Below are 24,888 nucleotides of genomic sequence, written 5' to 3'. Positions count from 1 at the left end.
CCAATAACTGCATCACCAATAACATCGTATATATAAGCAGGGCATGGCAATTATCTTATACTTAATACATGAAATTATATTTCATTCAATTCGTGTTAAATATTAGAATTGAATACAAATAAATAATAACACCTAATAAATAAATTCATCCATAACTATTTATTATATTTGATAATAGGTATTACATTTTACACTTAACCCATTTCGTACCTAGTATTACTCCGATATTCATGTGTGAAGTCAAGTAATTTAGTTAGTATTTATTAAAATACAATGTATAATTTATACATGTGTGTTGATTACATTAAATTTTAACGAGCATTTTATTATATAATCTATTGACGCCAGTCGTCGGTAAACAATTTATTTTTTTATCCCCGAGAAAGGTATATCTTATAAATGTGGAATTAATCGATATATCATTACACATGAATAAAGCAATTTTATATAATATTGATATGTTACAAATTGAAAATGTATCCGGCTGTTCATATATATTTTTTTTTAAGTAAGTAGATATGAAAATAAATAAAATGTATAAAATAAAATATATAAAATTATAAAGAAGTGCACTTTAAATTTTAAAAAAATATAGAAATATATACGATACAATGGAAAAAAACTATTAAAAAATGATAAAAAATATAATATTGTTATAACTTTCAAGCATACTTTATGCACTATGGACAAATACATTTATAATTTTATAACACTGTATTATATACATCTTTATTATAATCTCTAAATTGTGTTGATTGTACAATAAATTAAAATACTGTGTATACCCTATTATTTGGTAAGTTTAACATATTCTTAAAATATTAAATGGTTTTAATTTTATTTTTATTAACAAAAAAAAAAACATCGCCTATAAGTATTTAATAATAATACAAAGGGGTTTAATATGATAATATCATCCATAAGAACCGGTCTCCTTTTAACTTATGATTAATTACAAGCTAATTGAATCATTATTTATAAAATGAACTTAATTTGTCTGTTGTATTAAGTTTTACGCGTTTTATAATGCAGATGTGTTTATTAATGGGTTTTTTTTTTAAAAAGTAATGTTTCATTGTAGGTACCTACATTTTAATTGGCGGCACTACAGTAAGTACGTTTTCAAGATAAATAAATATATTCTGTAGATAAGTAGATAGCTTAAAGTTTATTAGGTTTGTATCAAATGGCCTCTTAGAAAAAAAAAAAAATTAAATTAAATTATTGGTGTTCCCACCATCAATACTTAAGCTTATTTTTACGCATTAGTGTACACAATCGACTTTTATAACCGTCATTCCTTAATTGAAATATATATATATGTCGAGTACAAATGAGCACACCGTTCGGTGGATAAATAACAATAATATACATTATAACATATAATTATATCGCACAATACATCGTGAAATGGGAATAAAATTGGTTTTTCGGTATCTTGCATACATCTTATTATTGCGCCGTACACTGTTTATAATCATAACTACTGCGGTGTTATAATTGTTGTGCATATACCTCGTTTGATCTACACTTACCCGTCAAACGCGCGGGCCGTGCCACGCGCATACCTACCTACCTGCCTATAATATCATATACGGTCTACTGGTATATACCGTTGCGGTGGACGTGGCGACGGCGGTATATTTCAATAAACCCATTTGAAAACTAAGGTTGGCATAAATAATTTACCAAGTTTCCTGAACGTGCACAATTCTCTCTCGCGCGCGCACACAAACACACACACACACACACACACACACATACACAAACACACACGAGCACACACGCGCGCGCACACATACACGGCACACTCTTATTATCCTGCCCGTGCAGTGTTTGCCGCGGGAAACACCAACTAGCTATTACATCGCGTTTCCATTATCCGAATTTTTCGGGTTATTTCCTCTTGCACCGCCGTCCGAACGCCGTGTACAACAATATAGCGGTGCGTATATACACACACAATATATAATAATAATAATATAACGATGACGTGTAACATAAAAATGACGTTAAATTTCGTTCAGAATACAGGTACCCCGTAAGCGTTTTCCTGGTTTGGCCACTGTATTTATAATATATCGTTGTTGCTTGCGAGCTACTCGTGTTATTATTCGCGTGTATGCGACGGGTTTCGCCGATTGACGATATTATGTATCGCGGTCATCGCGGATGTCGATCCGTTAGTGTATTATTATAATCTCTATCTCCAACACAAGCTCTGCTTTTAAATGAGATGATAGATAATCGAAAATGTTATCTTTTAAAATAATTTATTGTATATTCTTTCTTTTCGATCGATAAACAAAAAAAAAAAAACAAGCGCGAGAAGTATCCGAGTACTTACAATATAATTATACGTCACATTATTAGCCAAAAACGTTGTTCGAGTATTTTATTTTCTATAACCAATCAAAGCCCCCCTCGTACGTATCTATATCACCTAAGCCAATTGATAAATTATTAATATTATTAGCATGGATTATTATTATTTTGTGTGCATAGTTTTATAACTCAAACAGTTATTCGTTCAAATTTCGATTAAGTCGTTCAAGCCCTCATTAAAAGAAAAATAATAGTAAAAGTTTGTATTGCTAAAACGACATTATGAAATCCAAAGGATTTTGAAGTATAGTCATCGAGTACAGGCGTATAATATTATGCTTATACTGACAAATTCCGAAAGTATTACTCGAATAAGTTGAATGATTTAAGGATAAATCGCGTTGTGTGAAATGTTTGACGAATCACTCTCCGTGTTCGGTATGTACGGGGATACACACACACGAAAACGGAAAGAAAAAAATAAAGTTGAAAAAACATCACACACAAAGACAAAGACACGCAACGGAAAGAAACGAAATTAATAAGTGCGCGGGTACAGTTGAAGAAATAAAGACGAGTTTTCGAGAGAAAGACAGAGTGAGAGAGAGAGAGAGAGACCGAGAGAGAGTGATGGACCGATATATAATAATAATAACAATAATAATAATAATAATAATAATAGTGTGAAAGAAAACCGTGGAGGAGTAAAAGAAGGAAGAGATAGGGGAGAGAGAGAGAGAGAGAGAGAGAGTGGTGAGAGAGAGAAAGTGCGATCGAGAGAGACGGGAGGGGGTGCGGATAGAAAGAGATATGACGAGAGGGAGAGAGATCGACGGGGTGGTGTTCAGCCAAGAGCGGACGAGGATAAACGGCGAAAAACCGCGGAAGCACGGTCTAATTTTCTGCGCAAGTTCGTCGCGCCAATGTACCCGCCGCCGGGGGGCGCGAGATCGCGGCGACGGGGGCGGCAGCCGCGTTTTTCGCCGACGACCGTGTGTGCGTGTCAGACTCCGTCGTGGCAAGCCGGTGCGCACGGTCCGGTATGTTGTGTATGTGACCGAGTACGTTTTTTCGGCATTTATTTTTACGCGTTCCGTTATTCCGTTCGCCGTTGTTCCGTTTCGTTCATTTAATCTAATTTGTTTATTTAATTTTGTTTTTTCGGCGTATCAACCGCGCGGCAAGCAGTCGCGTACATGCGTTTAACTCTTACGGTATAATATCGTTACCCGTCTCTACGCGTTTATACGGTTCGCGTCCGATCAAAGTCCGTCTTCGCCGCCGCGTGTGCTGTCGAACTCGATACGGAAAAAAACCACACACACACAAAACGTCCGAGAAACGGTTTAGCGTCCTGCGAACGAAGACGATGATCCGCGACGACTCGTGGCGTCGCCGGTACGGGGACAACAATACCGCCGCGTCGATCCGCCGGACCGTTTGACGATCTAAATAGGTCCGCGTGGATACGGTGGTGGGCACGCGTGTACGGCACGGCAATCGGTCGTGTGATTAAAACAAAACAAAACAAAAAAAAAAAATAAACAAAAAAATACTGCGCGCGATATCGACAAGACTGCGGTGTTTACCGGACACATATCTGTCGACACGTTTCGTTTCGGCGACACTGCTGTTCGGGGGCCGAACGTTATGATAGTAAACATGTGCAAAAATACGATGATCGTCGGCGGAGCTATGCTGTTGATGTTGGCCACGGGTAAGAAACAATATACCGATAATAAGATATTATATTATTATAATGATACAGACGTATAGTTCGTAGTGCCGCTCGCGAAACCGTGACCGTGTAAAGTAAACGAATTATAACGCCTCTGCAGAGTCACGAGTTGTAAACTGTACTGTGTAATATCTGAGTAGAGTGATTTTTGAATACGATATTATAGACGAAAACGCGCAAAACTAGTAGCATCGCACAGTGAATAATAATAATTAACAATATTATTGTGCGTATCCACAATAAGTATTTTATTAGCACGTGATGTGTTTAATCCACGACATTTCTCTTTGGCAATGGCCGAAACACTATCTATCGAATAATATTATGACAACCGTTGCGGTCTTAGCATCCCCGATTTTAGTTGAAAATATTTTATTATATTTTAATATTTTCTATTGTTGTTTGATGAGTAAAGGAAATATTAAACACATATAATAATATATGATTAATAATTATTACTTCGATGATCGATATTAAAAAAAAACAAAACAAAACAAATATATGCAATAAAAAATTGTATTTGTTTTTAATTGTTTTTCTCTTGATCTGAAACGAATATGTTATTTATGCTCATCTATATTATTTTGTCAGTGCATAATAAATGCTATAAAATAGGTGATGATATTCTAACTTGGCCTTCATTGTTTACTTTTATTATTCATATCAATTTTAAACAATACTCTACTAAGTTAACTATAAAAAAAATACTGTAACTCATTATTTATCATTTAAAATATTGTTTATATAATTAATATTACACACATTATTTTACTGTTATTGATAATAGTCTATAGTATTAACTACGTTACTCACTCGATTGACTTTACAAATTAAAAACACACACATTTATACAAAACATATTATTACATTCCACAATCTATAAATTAAACGATATAGGTATTTTATTTTATTGAAAAGTTAGGTAATAATCTTAGTGTCCATATAATGGGAAAATTGATGTGCTCAATTTGGAGTGCAGAAAATAAGGGTGGATCAGCATCATACAAATTATTCTCAATATATCATTGTTCGATTTTTTATGAAAAAAAAAAAAATGTTCATTAGTCATACTGTCGGAAAGGTACAAATTTATAGTCACATAATATAGTACATACTCGGAAATATCTTAACTGATTGCCGGCCGGCAGTTAATTATAGGTAAGCTTACGTTAATTATTAATATATGGAAATTAAATTAAGTATTTTAAAATTTAATATTCGTTTAATAAATTACTAGTCACGATCCGTTTAATATTTTTAAATTTATAACTACTGAATAGTTTATTTTACCGAACACCATATTTTCAATGAATTATGTTATAATTTATTATCTCAACAAAAGCTATAGACAGCCGACAGGATACAGAGTCTGTGTTGGACAATCATCTCGTTTCAACCATTTAGACGAAAGCCAGTATTTTGTTATTACTATGAAGTTAAAAGCAATGATAAATAATTATTATTTGAAAAAAAGCTTATATATAGTGTACAATAATTCATTTTTAAAAGTAACTTTTGAAAACTATATAACAACGATATATTAACTATATAACTTTGTCGTAATAAATTGAGATATAATTTAGCGAAAATCAAAATCGTTTTTCGTAGTTACATATAATATTATATGTAAGATACAAAAAAAACTAGAAAACCTATTTTATTAATTTGTTAGTCAAAAAAAAATTATTAATAAGGAACTTGTTTCCCGAATATTAGATAATCTATGTATATAGATATATTATATAAAATATATATATACAAGAAAGGTAAGTTAAGGTTTTTACTGAACACAATTTTACATTTTAATATTATTTATATTAAACATCATGCATATATAATTATTTATAATTGCACTTTTATTTTTAATATTCATTAAGGAATTCCCATGTAAAATTGTAAGATATTCAAACTAAGACAAAAATGATTGCTTTTAAACTTAAACTATACACATATATATATATATCCTCAAACCCTATTGAAAGTTGAAACATTGTTGATTAACCGTGAACACAGTGAAAAATGAATCAGAGAACCATAATTGAGTAAATTAAACTGTGTCAAGTATTAGGTGTATTAAATACAAACTGTCTAAAATGGACTAGCTGATTCAGAGAGTTATACTTTTGCCAGATAAAGTTTTTCGTGACCAGCTGGGTAAAGTTTAAAGAAGCTTGCAGGTAAATAAAATCCTTTTTTGATAATTTGTTCACATTTTTAAAAACTTATTTAATTAAGTTTGAAACGTCTAAAAAATGTGTACGAAATTATTAGTTCATGTATAAAAAAAGAGAAAAAATAATTGCTTTTACGATTTAAATACTTTTTTTTTATCCATTGTACAATGTACCCGTTAACAAAACATCGTGGGCTACCAATTTTAGTAAAGAATTATTTTTATAAAATATGTATTACATTCAATTTAAAGTTTTCGAAAAGGAAAAATAGAAAAAAAAATATTTTACAAAAGTAGCTTATTTATAATATTTAAGTAATACAATACACATTATATAAACACTCTTTTATAATATACACAGTAAATAATGATGTATTTCTAAAATATACAATCTTACATATTCTATTCTAACATCTAACATATATATTATATACCTAATAATGTTATTGCTTAAATCATATTTTAATTAAAGTAGAGGCATATGATAATGTAGCTTTATACATTTTCATGTAATTTAATTTTAGTTGAAATTCTGATAAGGACAAAGTACAATAATAATTAGTTTCAGTCATATCAAAACGTTCGAATTTCAATGATATATTGTTGTTTTCAATATCAGTTCAAATATCATGTATACTTGATACTATTGTATTCCCGTAAAGTAACTATATTATATTTTAAACAACTAAATATTTTAAAATTATAATTTTTTTTTTGTTTATAAATAACATTATATTTTGGATGACACATTTTTAGTGTTAAATTTGGCCAGGTGCGTAATATAGAAAAAAAAATTAAAAATAATTTCAAATATATAAATTTCGGTGGAATAATAAAAATATATTAATATGTTTTTTATTTATATCGTATGATTATACATTTACACGCTATTTTTTATATCTGTATCTGTTCATACAATCTGAATAAATATTAATTATTATTATTATTAATTTATTTTTTTATTTAATCAAAAATACCTGATTGATAGAATAATATAAAGAATGGTTATTGGGTACCTTTCAAGTTTTTTTTATTTTAGTTGGGTTAAAATATTAATAGTTGGTACCTAATTATTAATATATGATAATTTTAAATATTTCAATGATGTGAAAACAAATTCGGAAAACTATTCTAATTTGTATGCTCATTATATTTCAGTTAGCCACAATAAATTTAAATAAATACACAATTATTAAATAGTTTTTTTTTAAAACCTTTCTTTAAAAAGTAATTACGAGTAGAAAGTAGAAATACATGATTCACCAGAAATTATTGAAATACATTTATAATATTAATATATTATTAATAGTGTGCTTTATTTATAAGTTAATTGTTTAATTTATCTTTTATTTAAGCATGTAACAGAGTAACACTTACAATAATTTTACTAAAACAAAAATATAAACCTATTTGAATTATAAAAAAGTATTTATTTAATTTTTTGAAAACATTTTTGGACAAATATGTTTTTTTACTAAAGTATAATGGTGTGAATATCTATTATTGCGTTGCACTATAGTTTTTACTGAATTTCTTTAATTCAAAATTTAAATATTGAATTATATTTTCATGAATTCTAGTGAGTAGCTATATTTTGTTAATTTTATAATAATTATGTTTCTATAGAAATCTATATAATATACATATTTTATAACTTCATGCGATGTTTATCCAATATTATCATACATGGAAAACAAAAAACAAAATTATAAAATATATTGTAATAAATAAAACTATGAATTCTAAGTATAGTTTAAATATTAAGAAAATTTAGAATGTTGAAACTTTAAGTAGACAACTTTGCGTTTAATGAGAATTAATTAATAATATATTTATTCGATAAAATTAAATTAAATTTACTTCCATGAAGATATTCACACATCATAATCCGCTCATTATTTTCAACGGTAGTTAGAGCAAATAAATCCATTTAGTATTATTTTATAATTATTAATCATAGATATTAATAATTATACCTAGGTAGTTAATAGTTCAAATATTTAAAAGAGGTAATCAAATAGCTGGTAAAACGCCGGTAAAGATTAATTTATAGTATTTTTACTATAAAATTTGTATTATTAGAAAATTGTATTAATATATTTCTAATATAATATGATTAATTCAAAATATAGTTATTTAATTAAATTTTCATTTGAAACTATAGGTATAGCAACCATTTATAATAATTACAATTTCTTGTTTAATTGAATTATAATCGTCTACAATTCAATAAAATATACATATTTAATTTTTAATCTAGTCTATATAATTATGATTGCCACAAAAAAAAAAAAAATAATAACTAAATAATTTATTTGTTCTTGACTATATAATTTAGCTTTAATATCGGAAATTTCATAGCATTACAGTCTACAGCTAATATAGGTGATGTTGTTAAAATCAAATATTTTGTTAGTGCATTTACAAGTATGACTAGAAAATTATCGTAATGTCTAAATTCGTAAAGTGAACAGTTCTGAGAATTTTATTTAAAATACTTAATATTTGTATAGAATTATTAATTTAAAATTATGCTACAAAGCAAAATCAATTTTTTATTTAAGTACATGATATACGTCATATAATGTATTAGTACGCATGCGTGTATTGCAAATATTATAGTAAATAATTTTTCCGTTATCGTGATTTATATTGTATGCCTATATACAAATAAATCCGATGGACGTTATCTTTTAATTAATATTTTACGATCGTCAACATATTGAAAATCTCGAAAGTATATTATTACTTATTGTTAATGCTGATTAGATAAATCAATATTACGACCTAGACCCGTTTCTAATTCAACAAGTAAATTCAATAAATATTTTTTTTTATTAATTATGGGTGGAAACTCTAGAATTATCGTTGTTACCTAGGGAATATTACTAAATTCATCATTGCCTGAAAAAAATAAGACATTAACATTATTAATTCCGAAGGTCCGTTGACTATATAATACACGACATTTCATATATAGTTTAATTTGATCGGAAATATCGTCAGAGACTAGTCATTAACGTTAATAATTATTTAATTTACGTCTTTAACGGTAAAATTATACATACTTAATAAACTTTCCGTCGGCGAACAATAATAAAATAAAAGAGATTTGTGTAAATATATTATGTTGAGAAGTGCTTCCATTATATATTTGGTGTGTTAATTAGTTATTTAATTTTCGAGAAAAAAAAATATTGAACTTTTATAAATTTGTAAAAATCATGTAAATAACTTGCGACAATATCCTTGATTTATATAAAGTTACGATTACCTTTAAAATGGTTTTTACCATAATCTTATATAATATTAATATCGTTGTGCTCAGATAGTTTTATGAATTAGGTAATTTAATTCCATGCCTGAAGTTACTACATACGATTACAATAATAATCGTGTAATATGTAATACAAGAGTCCAAAAAGCCTGGGGCGAAGATAAATAATAAAACATCTTACCTGCATTTATAAGAATTCTCAAAAGACAAAAAAAAACGCAAATTTAACTAAATATATAGAATTCCAATTCTTCATTTCAAGGGGCGGAGAAGTAAAACTGAATTCGTAATTTGTTTTATTAGCTATAAAACTGTGAACAGGCGTCATCGAAAAATTCGCGATTTAAGTACGATCTCCAATATATTACATATATTCTATACATACGTGAATAGCTCGGTAATAACACGTTTTAGAAGTCTGTATAGTCGTTTAAAATGATCTCTCAGTTAGTCGAATAAATATACTTGACTCATAGTTCCTTGAAACTTGGAATTTTATATAACATTTATAATTTATTATTAATCTAATGGATGATAAAAATTCCATTTCATAATGTTTCAACACACAGAATGAATAAATAAAATACAACACTTAGGTTGCTGAAATATAAACTAATAATTTATAAGAAATCCATACAACCTCCAAACGACAGTGTACTTTTATATTATCGATATTGGGTTGTAGGACCGATTGCAACGATTATGGCGTGGCAAAAACCACACGTCAAACAGTCTGTTCCTGTATCAAATTATTTTTTTAAAAAAATGCAATATATTTTATATGCTAAGTAATAGTCGACAAAAACTTAAAAATGATTTTTTGATAATTTCCGTTAATAAGTTTAATGTCAGAAAAAAATGTTGGAATATAATAATATTTGTGGTTATAGATTTTCTCAATATTGATAACGGTTTTAAATATCAGATACTTAAAATGCTTGAATCTATGTTTGACATGATCGCGCATAATAAATAATTAAGATCTTTGAAACATTGATATTTCTTCACTATTTTTTATACTTACTAATTGTTGATAAAATTTTTTTTCGGAAACATAATATTTAAAATTCATAACAACTTCCGTTTAAAATATCAACTTAGTTCATTTTTTAGATAAGTTTAGTGATAAAATAAACTGTTTTTATGTATTATGGTGAAAAAAATAGTAATCGTTTTAACCATTTTACCGTTTTACCATTTTTAAATGCAATGGTTTTTTATTGCATTTAAGTACAACTTTAACGATTTTAGCGTACCAACCAACTGTGGTTTCCAATTTATATTACGTATATATATAATAAATATTATATTTACGAAGAAAAAAAACTATTAAACGATGTAACAGTATATTACCAACAGAAATAAATAATTAAATAGTTAAATATATAAATTTTAGGGTTTAAAAAATATAATTATAATAACAACAAAACTAATACTGTTTACAAAACTATATGAAAAACAAATAAAAAAATTAATTCAAAATTAAATCTTTGTTTAAAATATATAGTTATTTTAAGGTCTGTAAATGAAAAATACAAATAAATTATTCAAAAATAGAATTTATTTAATGATATTCAGTGAGTATAACATAGACTAAATTTTTCTAATGTACATTTATATTATAATTACTATAACTTCAAGTTTCTCTTAGTATATAGGTATACAAAATGAGAATGCACACCTATAAAAAGTTTTATTTTCAATATTTTGTGTTAAAATAATCCTTTACATACATTATATGATACTTGTGAATACAAATATTATAATAAATTACAAAAAAAACGCAGTGTCACTGCGACACTGTATGTATATTAAAGTTATAGTACGTAGCTGCTTTCAAAGACCCGTCTAACAAAAAACATAAAAAATAGAATTACATTTTTTTTTCATACTGATTCAACTCCTTATAAAAAAAACACGTTGCTATTACTATCACATCAAACATTTATATATTCTTTTATTAAAAAAAAAAATAATAATTCTAGTACTTCGATTCTTACGAAATCGATACTTTTAATAATGTTTTTGATGTTTAATTAATATTTTCAAAATTTAATAAGGCTTATATGGTATAGTACCTATAGTTAATTTAATCATTTATTCATTAAATTAAATTAGCTTATTTATCACAATCGTTACATTGTTAATGGTATTGTAATCGTACTGTTTTAATTTTTTGTTTTTTAAATATTTATTTTTCATAATTGCGAGTATTTGAAGAAAAGAACATTAAAATGTCTTGAAAGGCTTACTATAGAGAAGACAACCAATGGTACAATATAGTTATAAAATATATTTTATTAACATTGATGTTAATAAACACACGTTGGTAAATATCATTATAGTTGTAGTCAATTTGAACATAATCTGAACTAATTTTATAAACAAAGTACATATCATAGTTTAAAACTAATAAAAAAAAAAAATAGTTTAATGTTTTTGTCCGTTGGGCATTAAATTATTGGTATTTAAAACGTGCTTGAATTATTTATTACACGTAAATCATATCGCAGTACAAAACAGTTAGGAATAATAATAATTACAACTTTGTAATTTATGTAGTCATGTATGAAATACATCTAAAAACGTGTGCTGATAACATGCTAATAAAACATCAATAACAGGAAAAGTACTTGCTCGCTCGCAGACAAACACATAATTTAATTACGAAATTCTATATTTGACATTGTCAGACACAAATACCGGTGAACTATGTAGGTAACAATACTATCAGATGCAGCGTTGAGATACTTTGTAGCTTTTTGAATAATTAGAGAATTATTCGTTTATGAAGTTCACTAGATGTTTTATCGGGGTAATATTTTAATGTCAATACAATATTATTTTGTTTACACGTTATATTTAATTTCGTTAATAGTACGATGGCACACTATTGTTTTTAAATTAAATTGACTTAGTGTTGACAGCGACTAGTGTATAATATTATGTATGAACATACAATGGAATTACGTCTCATTGTATTTAGTCACATATACCATGCATTTCACAAACAAAGTGTGTTGCGTATATTATGCTTCCGTTCGTTTCGTTACAGACGGCAGACACTATCTGCACCAGTTAGTAGACAGATAAAAAATGTAATTATTATGTTAAAAACTTCTTCGTGAATCATCTGTATCGCTGCATATTAATTTTTCTAAAATTCAAATATAATAATTTAAAATTACTACATTGCGTTATTTTTTGCTTCTAACATTTTCTGCAAGATTCTTTGAAAGTCGTTTGCTGTTCTTTCCCGCAAAACAAATAAAAAATGCTAATAGAATAATATAAATGGCAAATATTGTACTGAACAGCAAGATGGTTTTATGACAGTTTATTCATGATATTTGCTAATTAAAAATGTTATGATAACAATTATATAATATAATCAATTTTATAACAATTTATTTAGGTATTTAAATTTCAACAGCTCATGAAAATAAATTTACAACACATTTAATAATATACTATAGCAAAGATAATACAATAAAACTACAAAAAATACGAACAATTTTATTTATTTAACTATTAAAAATTCAATAGAAGTAAAGTAAGTAATTCAATTTTCATTTCATTATTTAATGACATTATCCTATTTATTAAAGAAGCTAAAGCATAATTTTTCTTTGTGAAAAAAATATATAAAAAAAAATGGTAGTACACCTAGTTATACTCTAAAATACATTAATGAAAAATACTTAAATAGTTCAGAACAATCGATATAAGCATTTACAAGTTAAAACTAAAATGTCACACAATTTATTTTCCTTATTTCTGATAAACCAACAGTGTTTAAAAAATATAATAACGTCTGATAAGGAAAATGTAGCACACAAGTTACGTTACATTTATAAAGACCATAAAACGAAGGAAACGATTTAAACATTATCTAAACATTGAGTATGATATTTTAAGTATGTGGACCAAACCACAGAAACGTAAATGAGTTCAGTCGAACTGAAGAAATAAACAAGGTTTTTTACAACAAACTTATAGTTAAGTCTTCAAAGTTTTTTTAATTTATGTTTATATCATAGTAGATTTACTAATTATTATATGTAATAAGTGTTTATTAAACATAAAAATTTAAACAAACATTAAACCTAAATCACTGGAATTAATGAATAGGTTTTTTTATAATATGTTTATTGATATATTGACATTAAATAAGTGGATCTCGAGACTTAGAGTAAGAAATTACTTTTTTTTTTTTTTAATAATTAAGGATAATTCATTAAATATTTAATAATCAGACAAAATATTAAAATCCATTTGTAATAATGATGCATCATTAAGGGATTTAATTTGTTGAAATAATTTCAAAACATCTGCAAAAATACATTTTCTTGAATGTAAAAAAACGTAGATCATTAATAAATAATATAAATAGTAAAGGAGCCAAATGTGAACGTTAGACGCACAAGGCAAAGACAATAAATGTATCTGATTTTAAATTTTTACATTTTACAATGTCTTCCCTGTTTGATATTTAGGACGAAATCCGAGATAGTGAAGGGTCACGAATACCAATGTGATGTAGTTTAGATATATATAGTTCGATTTATACAAAGTTTTATACAGGTCTGAGTAAAATATATTGACTTGGGAGCCAGTTTTTTAGTATACACAATACTGAATATGAATTTTTGTGAAACGAATTAATTTGTAGCTTTTGTTTTGTCACTTCGATGCTGGACAACACATTATGACGAAGAAAGCAAAATATAGTAATTTTAAATATGATGATTCAAACGTTGTTGCCACTGTAGAAAATAGAAAAATGAAGTGATAATTTATAACACTAGTTATTAATCGTATTAAGGAAACTATATTTTTCAACAACTGACTAAATACCATTACAGTCACTTAATACAAATATTTTGAATTAATAAATTATTGGCGATATCGCAGTATAATAATCTGTTATTAGAATCATTAATATCGGAATGAAATGGGATAGAGAGAACTTCAGTTAAAAAAAAAAAAATTAATTTACCTATTGATATTTTAACAAAAAATTATGAATAATTTATTATAATTTCGTCCTAGTATATTATATACGATAACAATGTAAGTGACTTTTAACCGCAATTAATACGTCACCGCCTCTGATTTTAGTGCCGATAACACTGCCTCTATCTCAGTGAAAAAATGAATAATTTGGAAGTAGGACCGAGTTCATTATCATTAATTTATCTTCCTGTAACCAAGTTTGTATAAAACGTTGACAACGTAATCGACTAAAGCAATATTTCGTGCAGAAACAGCCAGTTTGGTGTTATTACCACGTACATTTTTGGTAGTATAACTTTAAATTATTGGAGTTTTGCGTATGATTCTCGCTGTTTGTTTAGAACAAATTATAATACATTTTTAACACACCTAGTATACAATTCATTTTCACCGGTAGCTTTCCAAGAATTTAGATAATCCAATATGGTTTTGCGATAGTTCGTTGAATTAATATACTATTCATAAAAACAAACTCGTTTAAATTTGTCACTATAACGTAATTTATCTTTATTTTTCAACAAATTTAAAACATCATGTTTGTTGCATCAACACTTGTTTGATACGTTGTTTATATGAGTATTAAATTTACAGAATAACTGCAATACCAATTAAACGAAATGTTTCGACGAAACCTATATCATCATAATTAATTCGTGAAAACTTCTCAGTTACACTGAAAACAATTAAATTACGACTTCCTGCGAATCAAATATTTCTGAAATAATTATTATCTTGCACAGTAGACTCAGCAATACCTGGATGTTAAATTAGATAAATGTTTTTTACTTTAGATTTTCAGATTTATTTTCGTTGAACAATATTGAAATAATATTGCCGGTGTTATCTATATATTAATATTGATTTTTTTCAATTCACAGAAGTTATATCGACTTAGATTGAGTTTAGTTTTACATAATTAATCGATGTTGATATTTTATCGACTTTATCACTAGTATAGTAATGGGATCCGGAATCCATTACGTTATAGTCTTTAATTAAAGAGATCTAAAATCAGACGGTTTTATTGTATCAGCAGTTTGTTTATCTATGTTTATCGATTGTATCTAAACATTTAAACACTTTTAGAATATTCTGAACACACGAGATTACAAAACGAAATTTAACTCCAATTGATTAAAACAATGACAATCGTTTTGTTTCCATTAATTCGCGCAACCACGACAGGGAACATCTGTAAACATTGTGTGTTTACACCAAAAACGCCGTCGATATTGCAGCCAACGTTTATATATATATATATATATATATATATATATATATATATATCTAATAAAACTAATAACTTCTAAACGACGTGTTATTTGGCGTTTCGACGGGTGAAAAAGTTGTAATTCAATTGAACAATATCAATAAGTTTACTAAAGTTGATGCTATATCGCACTAACAACTGTACGATTGTACGCAACTCACTAAATTCTTATACTTGTGATTATCGCAGTTACTCTCGTTAAACACCAGGAAAAGTCATTTTTACGTTCGTTAGGCCATATTAAGATAATCTCTGTTATTTATTATTTCGGTTTAACATAATATTATGTTATGTTGCGTTAGAATGATATTAAATTTTACAAACGATATTATTAGCCATAATACATAACAGTAACTCTATGAAATTTGATTAGTACTGAACGTACATTTTGGTTGCATGGAGCTATTTTTCTGAAAATAACGCTTGTGGTTGTGGATGTATTCAAATTTAAATTCAATTTAAAGTGCTAAAATTATGTTTGTGATTTATGTTGAGAAATAGATGATTGTGTTTTGTTAGTATCATATATTTTGTTATATTTTCGGGTTTTTGTACGTGTCTTCACCCCGCCCTTGTTAAAATTTTCAATTTTTTTTAGACATAATATTATATTTAGCATGTAATCAGCATGTTATTTCATACTAACTTTTATAATTTGCATAATTTTGGTTTAAGCATGTAATTTATGGTTGGATGGTATGATATTAAATTATTTTGGTTTATATAATAACAGCATTTTTTTCGCTTTCAAGACTAATGTCATTATAATGTTATCTAAAATATATCTCAAATTATATAAATTTTTTTTCTAAACATTTTAAACTTTAAAATGTTTTCTATAATGTTAATACAATGTTTTTCAGAGTCGTTATTTTTAAATTATGTATGATAAAGTTTTACAAAACAAGTCATTATAATTATTATAAAATTAGCTCGCACCGTGTAGTAAACGAAAATAAATATAATCAATAGTTTTTGCACTCTATTTACTCACAATATGATTTATTTTTACAAATAAACATTTTGGTTATAATTGAAATCACATATTTACACTTTACCTAAATGGACTGAAATGTTAAAATTTAAATTCTGATCACATTTTACATTGAAATGCCTAGTTATTGCATACACGTAGAATGATAAAATCACTAACATGTGCTTTGAATTACATTTTCTCTCGTTGACAGAAAATTAGTTTGTTAATGTTATCGTTTATTTTATCAGATCCATATGAATGGTTCTTTTGGAATTCTTCTGCGTATTGTGATTTTAATATAATACGTACCTACAACTTTTTTTACAAACACAACCACAGATACAAACTGTGCTATCGAACTTAATCTAAAATGACATACGTTTTAACAGTATAATTTAATAATTAAACTTTAAGCATTTATAACGCAAAACTGCTCCTTAAGTTTCAAAGTTTAGAGGTGTCAAAGTTTAGGGAATCATTGTTTTACGAATAACTATAATACCTATAAACCGTAATATATACTTATATACAAATGTGACGTTCAAAATATTTCATTCTAATAGTGTGGTTGATTAATTGGTAGGTAATATATATATATGCTGTTAATAGTTTTGTATTTAAAAATATTCGATTACTAGGTCGGTATTCAGTAGCTTATTATACAGCTAAAATTTTAGTTTTAATATTAAAACATGTTATTCAATCAATCTATATTAATTTCTAATTTTAAATATTAGAATAAACTATTTATTCTCATACTATAGGACTACCTTTAATTTATGTTGTTAAATACGTGACACGATTGAAAAATAATACGTGATCCCTAATTTGTTTACATCTCTATCATATGTTCTCCCAATATTAGCTCCAGCGAGCAATTTATTTCACAAGAAAAACCGTTCAGTATGTAAATTGTGAAAGCCCATTTTATCTGTGATAGAGCTAGGTATCATATGAGCGTTAAAATTGTAAAGTCATAAAAATATTGAGCGCAAGTGCCTATTGTCACACGTCTCAATAGTAAATATGTGATGTACAATTTATCATAATTCTAAATTAAAACGCATTAACAATATATACGCGAATATATTATAATGCAATGCTAATCAGAAAACAAGAAAATTTTAATTTAACATTTATGGATAAAAATAAATTCAAAATATCTTGATATGTACACAATATTAGTAGTTGATAATACCAATATTTTTTAGTAATTTTATTATTATTTTTTTTTTTTTTTTTGGCCTGGTACGGTTATTGGAAACATTATCTGTCACATTTTTGCGATTCATAAAGATTGGCAAGGAGTTTATCTTTGGTCACAAAAAAAACATCTATATTTTTTATTATCATATTAATCTCTGGGGAATGATGGTTTTGAGAGAGGCCTTTTGAATTTTGGATGGCAGAAAATGTTAGCACCAATTTAGCAACATTAATTTTCGTTGTTTTTTTCCTTATAGAATCATATATTGCGATGCAGAGGATACCATATGTAAGCTTTTACTATGTTTCCATATTTAATTATAAGTCCTTTTATTAGTATACATAATTTAGAAAATCAAATTATCTGCTTAATTGTATTATCATTAAATCTTTATTAAGGAGGACACTATATTCTAAAGGTGTTGTATAATTTATCTTCCTAACGTAAAATATAGCAAATTTGTATTCAGCAGAATCCGTTAAAATATGTTGGATAATTTTAAGAAATGGGTGAGTTGTATATTATAGAATTTATAAGTTCGAATATTATCTAAAAAGTGTTGTAAGGTTGCATTGATATCTTAATTTTAAATGGTTTAATGATAATTTTAAATTTGTAATATTTTTCATAATTACAAAGAAGCATATTTTAAATGATTATGAACTTAAAGTATAACTATAAAGATTCAACATTTTATGGACAAATGTGTAGTAAATCAGAAATTATTTAATGCAATCAACATAATAAAATATGGTTAAGTTAATGAAAAATTTTTATAAAGAAAAATAAATCAGCTTTCGATTTTTTCTGAATTCAATACGCAATTACTTGTTTTTTTTTGTAACTATGTCATTCCTATAATTTTTTATTTTTAAATGTATATTCGAATAAATAAAATATATTTTATTAAAATAAAAAAGATAATCAAATCTATAATATTTGTAGTTTGTACATATCGTGATAATACATTGGGCTTTTTTTTCAATGTTTAAATTAAACGCTATACAGATGTTTTTATAATTAAAAATTTTTTCACTATATTATAACATAATTATTAGTACTTATGTTGATTCAATATGGCACTTAAACATCAGCATTATAGTAAAATATAAACATTTTATCCCGTTTAATGAATGCTTAAGTCTAGACATTTTAACTTTAATGGTCACTATCATGTACCGAAAATAATCTGAAGTTATTCTGATGTTAGAATATTTAAAAGTTATACAATCATAGTTATTTTTTTTTTTTTTATGGTGTTAAGACAATATTATATCAGATAGTAGAATAAGTGTAGGTATCAACCGTTTAAATTTTTTTTAAGATAAATACGGAACCACTCATCCGGACGACCGTAACTAATATATAAAAAATTTAATAAAAATAAAACAAATCTATAGTAACTTACAGTTAAATTTTTATGTTAAAATGACTTATTGAATGTACAAAATAAACTGGTTTAGACAGACTATGTCTCTTTATAATTATAGTCTTTCGTAGATATTAAAAACACTATCGGTAACTCCGGTTCTTCTTGCTATTTTCTCTTACATACTGTATAGGGTAATTGATGACATAGAATCATTTCTTAAACCTTTACATAATTTGGCTAGATGAAATCCATTCTTATTTTTTTTTAACGCTTTTTTTGTATTCCTAGAAAATATTTGTTTATATACGGGTATTTATGTAAAAAATGCTCTCGTCCGTAATAGTTGAAATTCAAATGTTTAGATGATTGAGGAATAACAATAAATATCACACATATCAATCAACACAAATAATTGAAAGGATATCCTACTCGTATTGTCACCATCTTACATAACATTGAAAATTAGAGTGAATTGACCTGCATACAATTGAAATGTAATATATTTTTGCGTTAATAAGACGAATACAGCATAATATTATGTTGGAATGACGTCATATTTATGCTAAAATTCCCAAAGTTAATTCTAATAAAATAAGCGTAGGATATTTTTAACGTATACACTACACCTTATACTTATATTATTGTCATAAGTAGGTACTATGATTATGATAACGATGGCCCAACTAACTAAACGATATTACACGAGTGAATTTATACTTGAGACTAGAATTATTGACACATAATAATAATTATGCTAAATTAACAGTAATTTATAATAAATTTAAATATAAATAGTATATACCACGACGAGACAAGACAAAATCTAAAATATTATATCACAGGTATTTTTTGGGTTTTAATATGTGTGCTCCAGGTTAGTAAATGGTAAAGCATACGATTTTTATATATAATAAAAATTACATAGGATTTATATTAAGTATATTTTAGATACAGAACGATTAAATATAATAATATCTATAGTTATTATTTCATAAAAATGTATTATGTTTATTTATGTTTAATTTTATAATTGGATAAAATGAGAAATTGGATAATGTTCAAAACGTGTATACTATATGCATTTGAATAATTAAAAATTAATTTAACAAAACGGATAACAGTCATTTCAACAACACTTAAGTTTTAATTTAATATTATACCACATATTTAGGTTAGTAAATAAATATACACCACTAACATCAATAATAAAACAAAAGTTTATTAGTAAATAATTTATTATTTTTCAATTTTCATAAACTCAAAACATAGTTTTATGTCTTGATAACTAAGTTTTGAATGGTCTACTTTGTGAAGAGGCAGAGTTGTCAATTACAGGTAACCTAACTTTAGTTACAAGTATTTAAAGTTTAGATGAGTGGAATAAACTATACGAATACCCTACAAAAATTACTGGTCCACTTCTCCGCTTAACTAAACTTTAAATACTTATAAATAATTTACTCCGTTGGATATTGGATTATTATACATAAAAAATCTTTAAGAAAAGTATGCTTCTGAACATTAAATTAAAATGTGCTTTTTCATACTAAAATTTAATAAGCTCAAAAAAATGGATCATAAAAAACAAAAAAATATATTTTTTTAATTATTTAAAATGATTTGCTGTTAAAACAATCACTTTGTATGTATGTAAACATATAATATATTTAAAGGTAAAATGTAAATAATGAACTATTTTATTTTAATTATTTTACTTATCTGTTTTATTTGATGTAAATAACAAATGTAAATAAATTAGTTCTTTAGAAAATATAAGTTTATGTTTGAACTGAACATGAAAACGTCATCCAACCATATTTTTGTCATTGAAGTATACAAATTTCTTTCAAACCCTTTAAAAATACATTACATAATACTAAGAAATGTAATTACTTTTATTCAGTTTATTAGAAAAACCTACTTGGACAGTTTATACATTTAATTTTAGAATTACTACCTTTTTATAAATTAAAACTATTAACTCAATTTTTTTTTTAATGATAATAATATATTAATAAGTAAAATTGTGTTGATTTTTTTTGTTTGTATAATTTATATTTAGCATTTTGCCATTTTTTATTTAATCAGCTAACAAATAAAACAAACAAAAATGTTATTGAATTTTAAATTTGTGTAAATAAAAATATGATTTCCTTATTATATAGTTATGTTATAATTCTAATAATTTTTACCCCGGAAGACAATTTTTATAACTACCCATTTTCAGAATTGTCAATTATTTTATTTACTGTAATTAATTTTTATATTGGTAATAATTATAAAATATAAATCTTTTTAGTATTTTATGAATTAAAGTTATTTATAAAAACATAACGTAGAAATCTGAAACTTAATTAAAAAAACAACCACCTAAGAAAGCACATATTGATTGATGCTATATTTATTTTTTTCGTAAATAATTTTAATTTAACACTCAACAGTTTTACTAAAATACAGAAAGCATTGATCCTATTATTACTTTTTTTACAGAGAATTTTCGATAAGCTATTATTTTTGTCGATTTTAATATATATTATTATGGTCATTGTTATTAAAACGTTTGGATACTTTTAAAAAATGAAAATATAAAGCAATCAACTGTAACTTGAATGCGATTTCTTAGTCGATACTAAAAACGCAAATAGTTTGAGTTTAAATCTAGTAAAATTAATGTACCATTTAGATTAACGAAATAGTTAACAACCTCGGTAAATACGACATTTGACTATATATTTTCTCAAATATCGATCAGAATTTGTTCATCACACCATGGAAACGTAATAAAATGTTCATTATTATGTACAACTGTAAGTTATATTATGCATTAAAGATGGTTAATTGTAGCTTATCACTTTATGTTCAAATAATAATTAAATGCATATATACATTTTCCCCAGCAGGTAACATAATATAAATTGCACATAATATTTAGTTATAAACGATTGAATTTATCAGCAAGATAGACTTTGAAATCCTTGACCTAAATATTATGCATTATTATAGCATTAACTTTGTACATAGTACATTGATATTCAGTTCAAAAAAGGTTTTATTTTATCAAGGATTGTGAATATTGCACCATTTTTATTATATATTTACATATTTACAGAACAACAGAACGTACATATTCGTAATATAATAAGTGATACAATAATTGACTAAGAAAACTTTGAATAGTCTAACCTACATACATATTTTAAATGCATACCATTCAATATTCCACATTGTATAGTATTATTACTAAAAATCAAAAATCAAAAAAAATTAGACTAGTGGGCATTTCTCTTATGTACAATAGGTGTGAAATGGTTAAAAATTGTTTGATAATTGAATTTTGTTTATATTTTCAAAAAGCCACTGATGTGTGATTTTCGCTTCTTAATTTTCATTAATCTCCTATTTTTACTGTACATTTTGTGTATACGTAGAATAATGTTTAAATACCTGTTTTTTAATTTAAAATTTAAATGTTGATAAAGTTTTTCCTGAAACAAGTAATTTGATTGTTTGTAAAAAATATTTATTTAAAATTTAAAAATAATAGTCAATAGTCAATTAAGTAATAATTTATTACTTCATACAACTTATCAATATACTTAACATGAGTTATAGATGAAAAAAAAATGAACCCTAGAAAAGCTAATACAACTAACTCTGTTAGACTGTGAAATCGGGATAAGTTAGATTAGGTTCCTTCGAATCCGTATTATTTATGAAACTTGCCGGCAAAATAAAATTGGTTTTCATTTCTTTGAATTGTATATATGCATACATACAAATATTTATTTTTCAAAGTAAATTGTCTTCCTCTACCTCAAGTACGAGTGTATACTCCATAGCCGGAACATATGATTTTGGGCAATTACATGTTCAGAATAACCTTTGATAAAGTATTTTGTAGGTACATATAAATAAAAAATGCTTTGGATAAATCTGTAATTTCAAATGTTACATTATTAAAAAAAATTTTATTTTTATTTGTGTATTTTTATTGACAAATGAATAAAATAGTCAGTTAAATAAAATGATTTATTTTACAAATTGTTTTATACTGACCATTACAACATACCTCTTGAATAATTTTAATATAACATTATTACATTAATATAACAATATATTGTTTTCAAACTAAGTTATTGTGAAATAATTACAACCTGCAGTAATATTAGATATGGTTCATTGTAAACTTAAAATAGCATTATCCCTGATATTTGTTTAACGTAAAAATTAATAAATGCTAATAGTCTTATAATAATATTAATCGTTTACATTTATATAAACAGAACATTTATAATATTAATAATTATAACAAAAATATAATTTTTATTTTTAATTTTCTTTGTTTAATACATCGTCTAAGCAAACGGAAAAAAAACATTATGAGAGTAATAAATTCTCACATTTTTAACTCAAATATAGGACACGCGAAGTATGGTTACTTCTCATAAAAGTTTTTGAATAAATGTGATATTACTGCGATAAAAGTCCATTGTTTTTACCACAGAACCTTTTACACAGCTATGGAAATGGATCCAGTACCATTAGAATACAATATATTTATCACCATATAACACACACACACACACGCACACATTTCATTAGTACGCAAGCAATGACATAAAATTATTCTATTTTTTTAGTACGGTTTTTTGTGGTGCATATAATATAGAAAAATAAATAATTTGTTCCTTCATTTGTCTATAAAAAAAAAAAAGTGTTGAAAAGGATTCAGTTGAATGCATTAACGTGTAAAAATCAATAAATTTAACTTAGTTAAAATATATTTATGTTTAAATATTTTGCTTGTATTAAAAATATATATTATTTGTATAAATTACAAACAAACAATAGTACCGTTTAGAGATTTATTTTATTGCTATTATTCAACGATCATTAAAAATGTTTGTAAAAAAAAAATAAATAGTATTGTTAAATTATCTATTAAGTTAAAAATGATTGGTAAGACCGATTTTTCTAACTGTTATAATTTTATTTAAATCATATTTTAATTTTCATATTTTTGTATTCAGAGTTAAAAAATTACTTTTACATATTTACAATTCCATAAATGTTATATATTGCATAAAAACTTACGGAAAAAGTATTAATTTATATTTTATAATTACTTATGCAGGTTGTTTAATTCGTCAAATATTTCATTTAGTATCGTTAACATTTAAAAAGTTTAAGTGTCATGATGCGCATATGCATCAAATAGGAACAAAATATTTCATTTAAAGTTTAGTATTATATTGAATACATAAGATATGTTATTACCTACTAAGACAAAAAATTAATTTTATTTTATTGATGACAATAAATGTTACAAGGTACTTACTATACATTGTATTAACCATTAGTAAGTTCTGCAATATTCTGTAGATATCACCATTTATCGGTAGGCCAGACTTAAGAATAGAATTAAAAGCAAAATAAGTTTAGTCGTATATACAAAAATATTTATTTCTCCAGATATTTAAAATTCTAAAATAAATAATATATTTTATTTGCCATTAAAAATATTAAACTATTAT

General features: G+C 25.7%; 1 protein-coding gene across 1 annotated transcript in view; it reads left to right on the top strand.

Moving 5' to 3' along the window:
* Positions 1-3,306: 3,306 nt before the first annotated feature.
* The window catches only part of LOC132931822 (zwei Ig domain protein zig-8-like), a 251,725-nt gene continuing 230,143 nt past the window's right edge, over positions 3,307-24,888 (top strand). The window contains exon 1 of the mRNA XM_060997854.1: positions 3,307-4,042. Within this exon, the coding sequence (XP_060853837.1) occupies positions 3,976-4,042 (67 nt within the window). The 5' untranslated portion in view covers positions 3,307-3,975. The remainder of the gene's footprint in view (positions 4,043-24,888) is intronic.

Source organism: Rhopalosiphum padi, chromosome 1, assembly GCF_020882245.1.
Source record: "Rhopalosiphum padi isolate XX-2018 chromosome 1, ASM2088224v1, whole genome shotgun sequence".
NCBI classification, from domain to species: Eukaryota; Metazoa; Arthropoda; class Insecta; order Hemiptera; family Aphididae; genus Rhopalosiphum; species Rhopalosiphum padi.
This window is presented reverse-complemented; position numbering and strand designations above follow the sequence as displayed.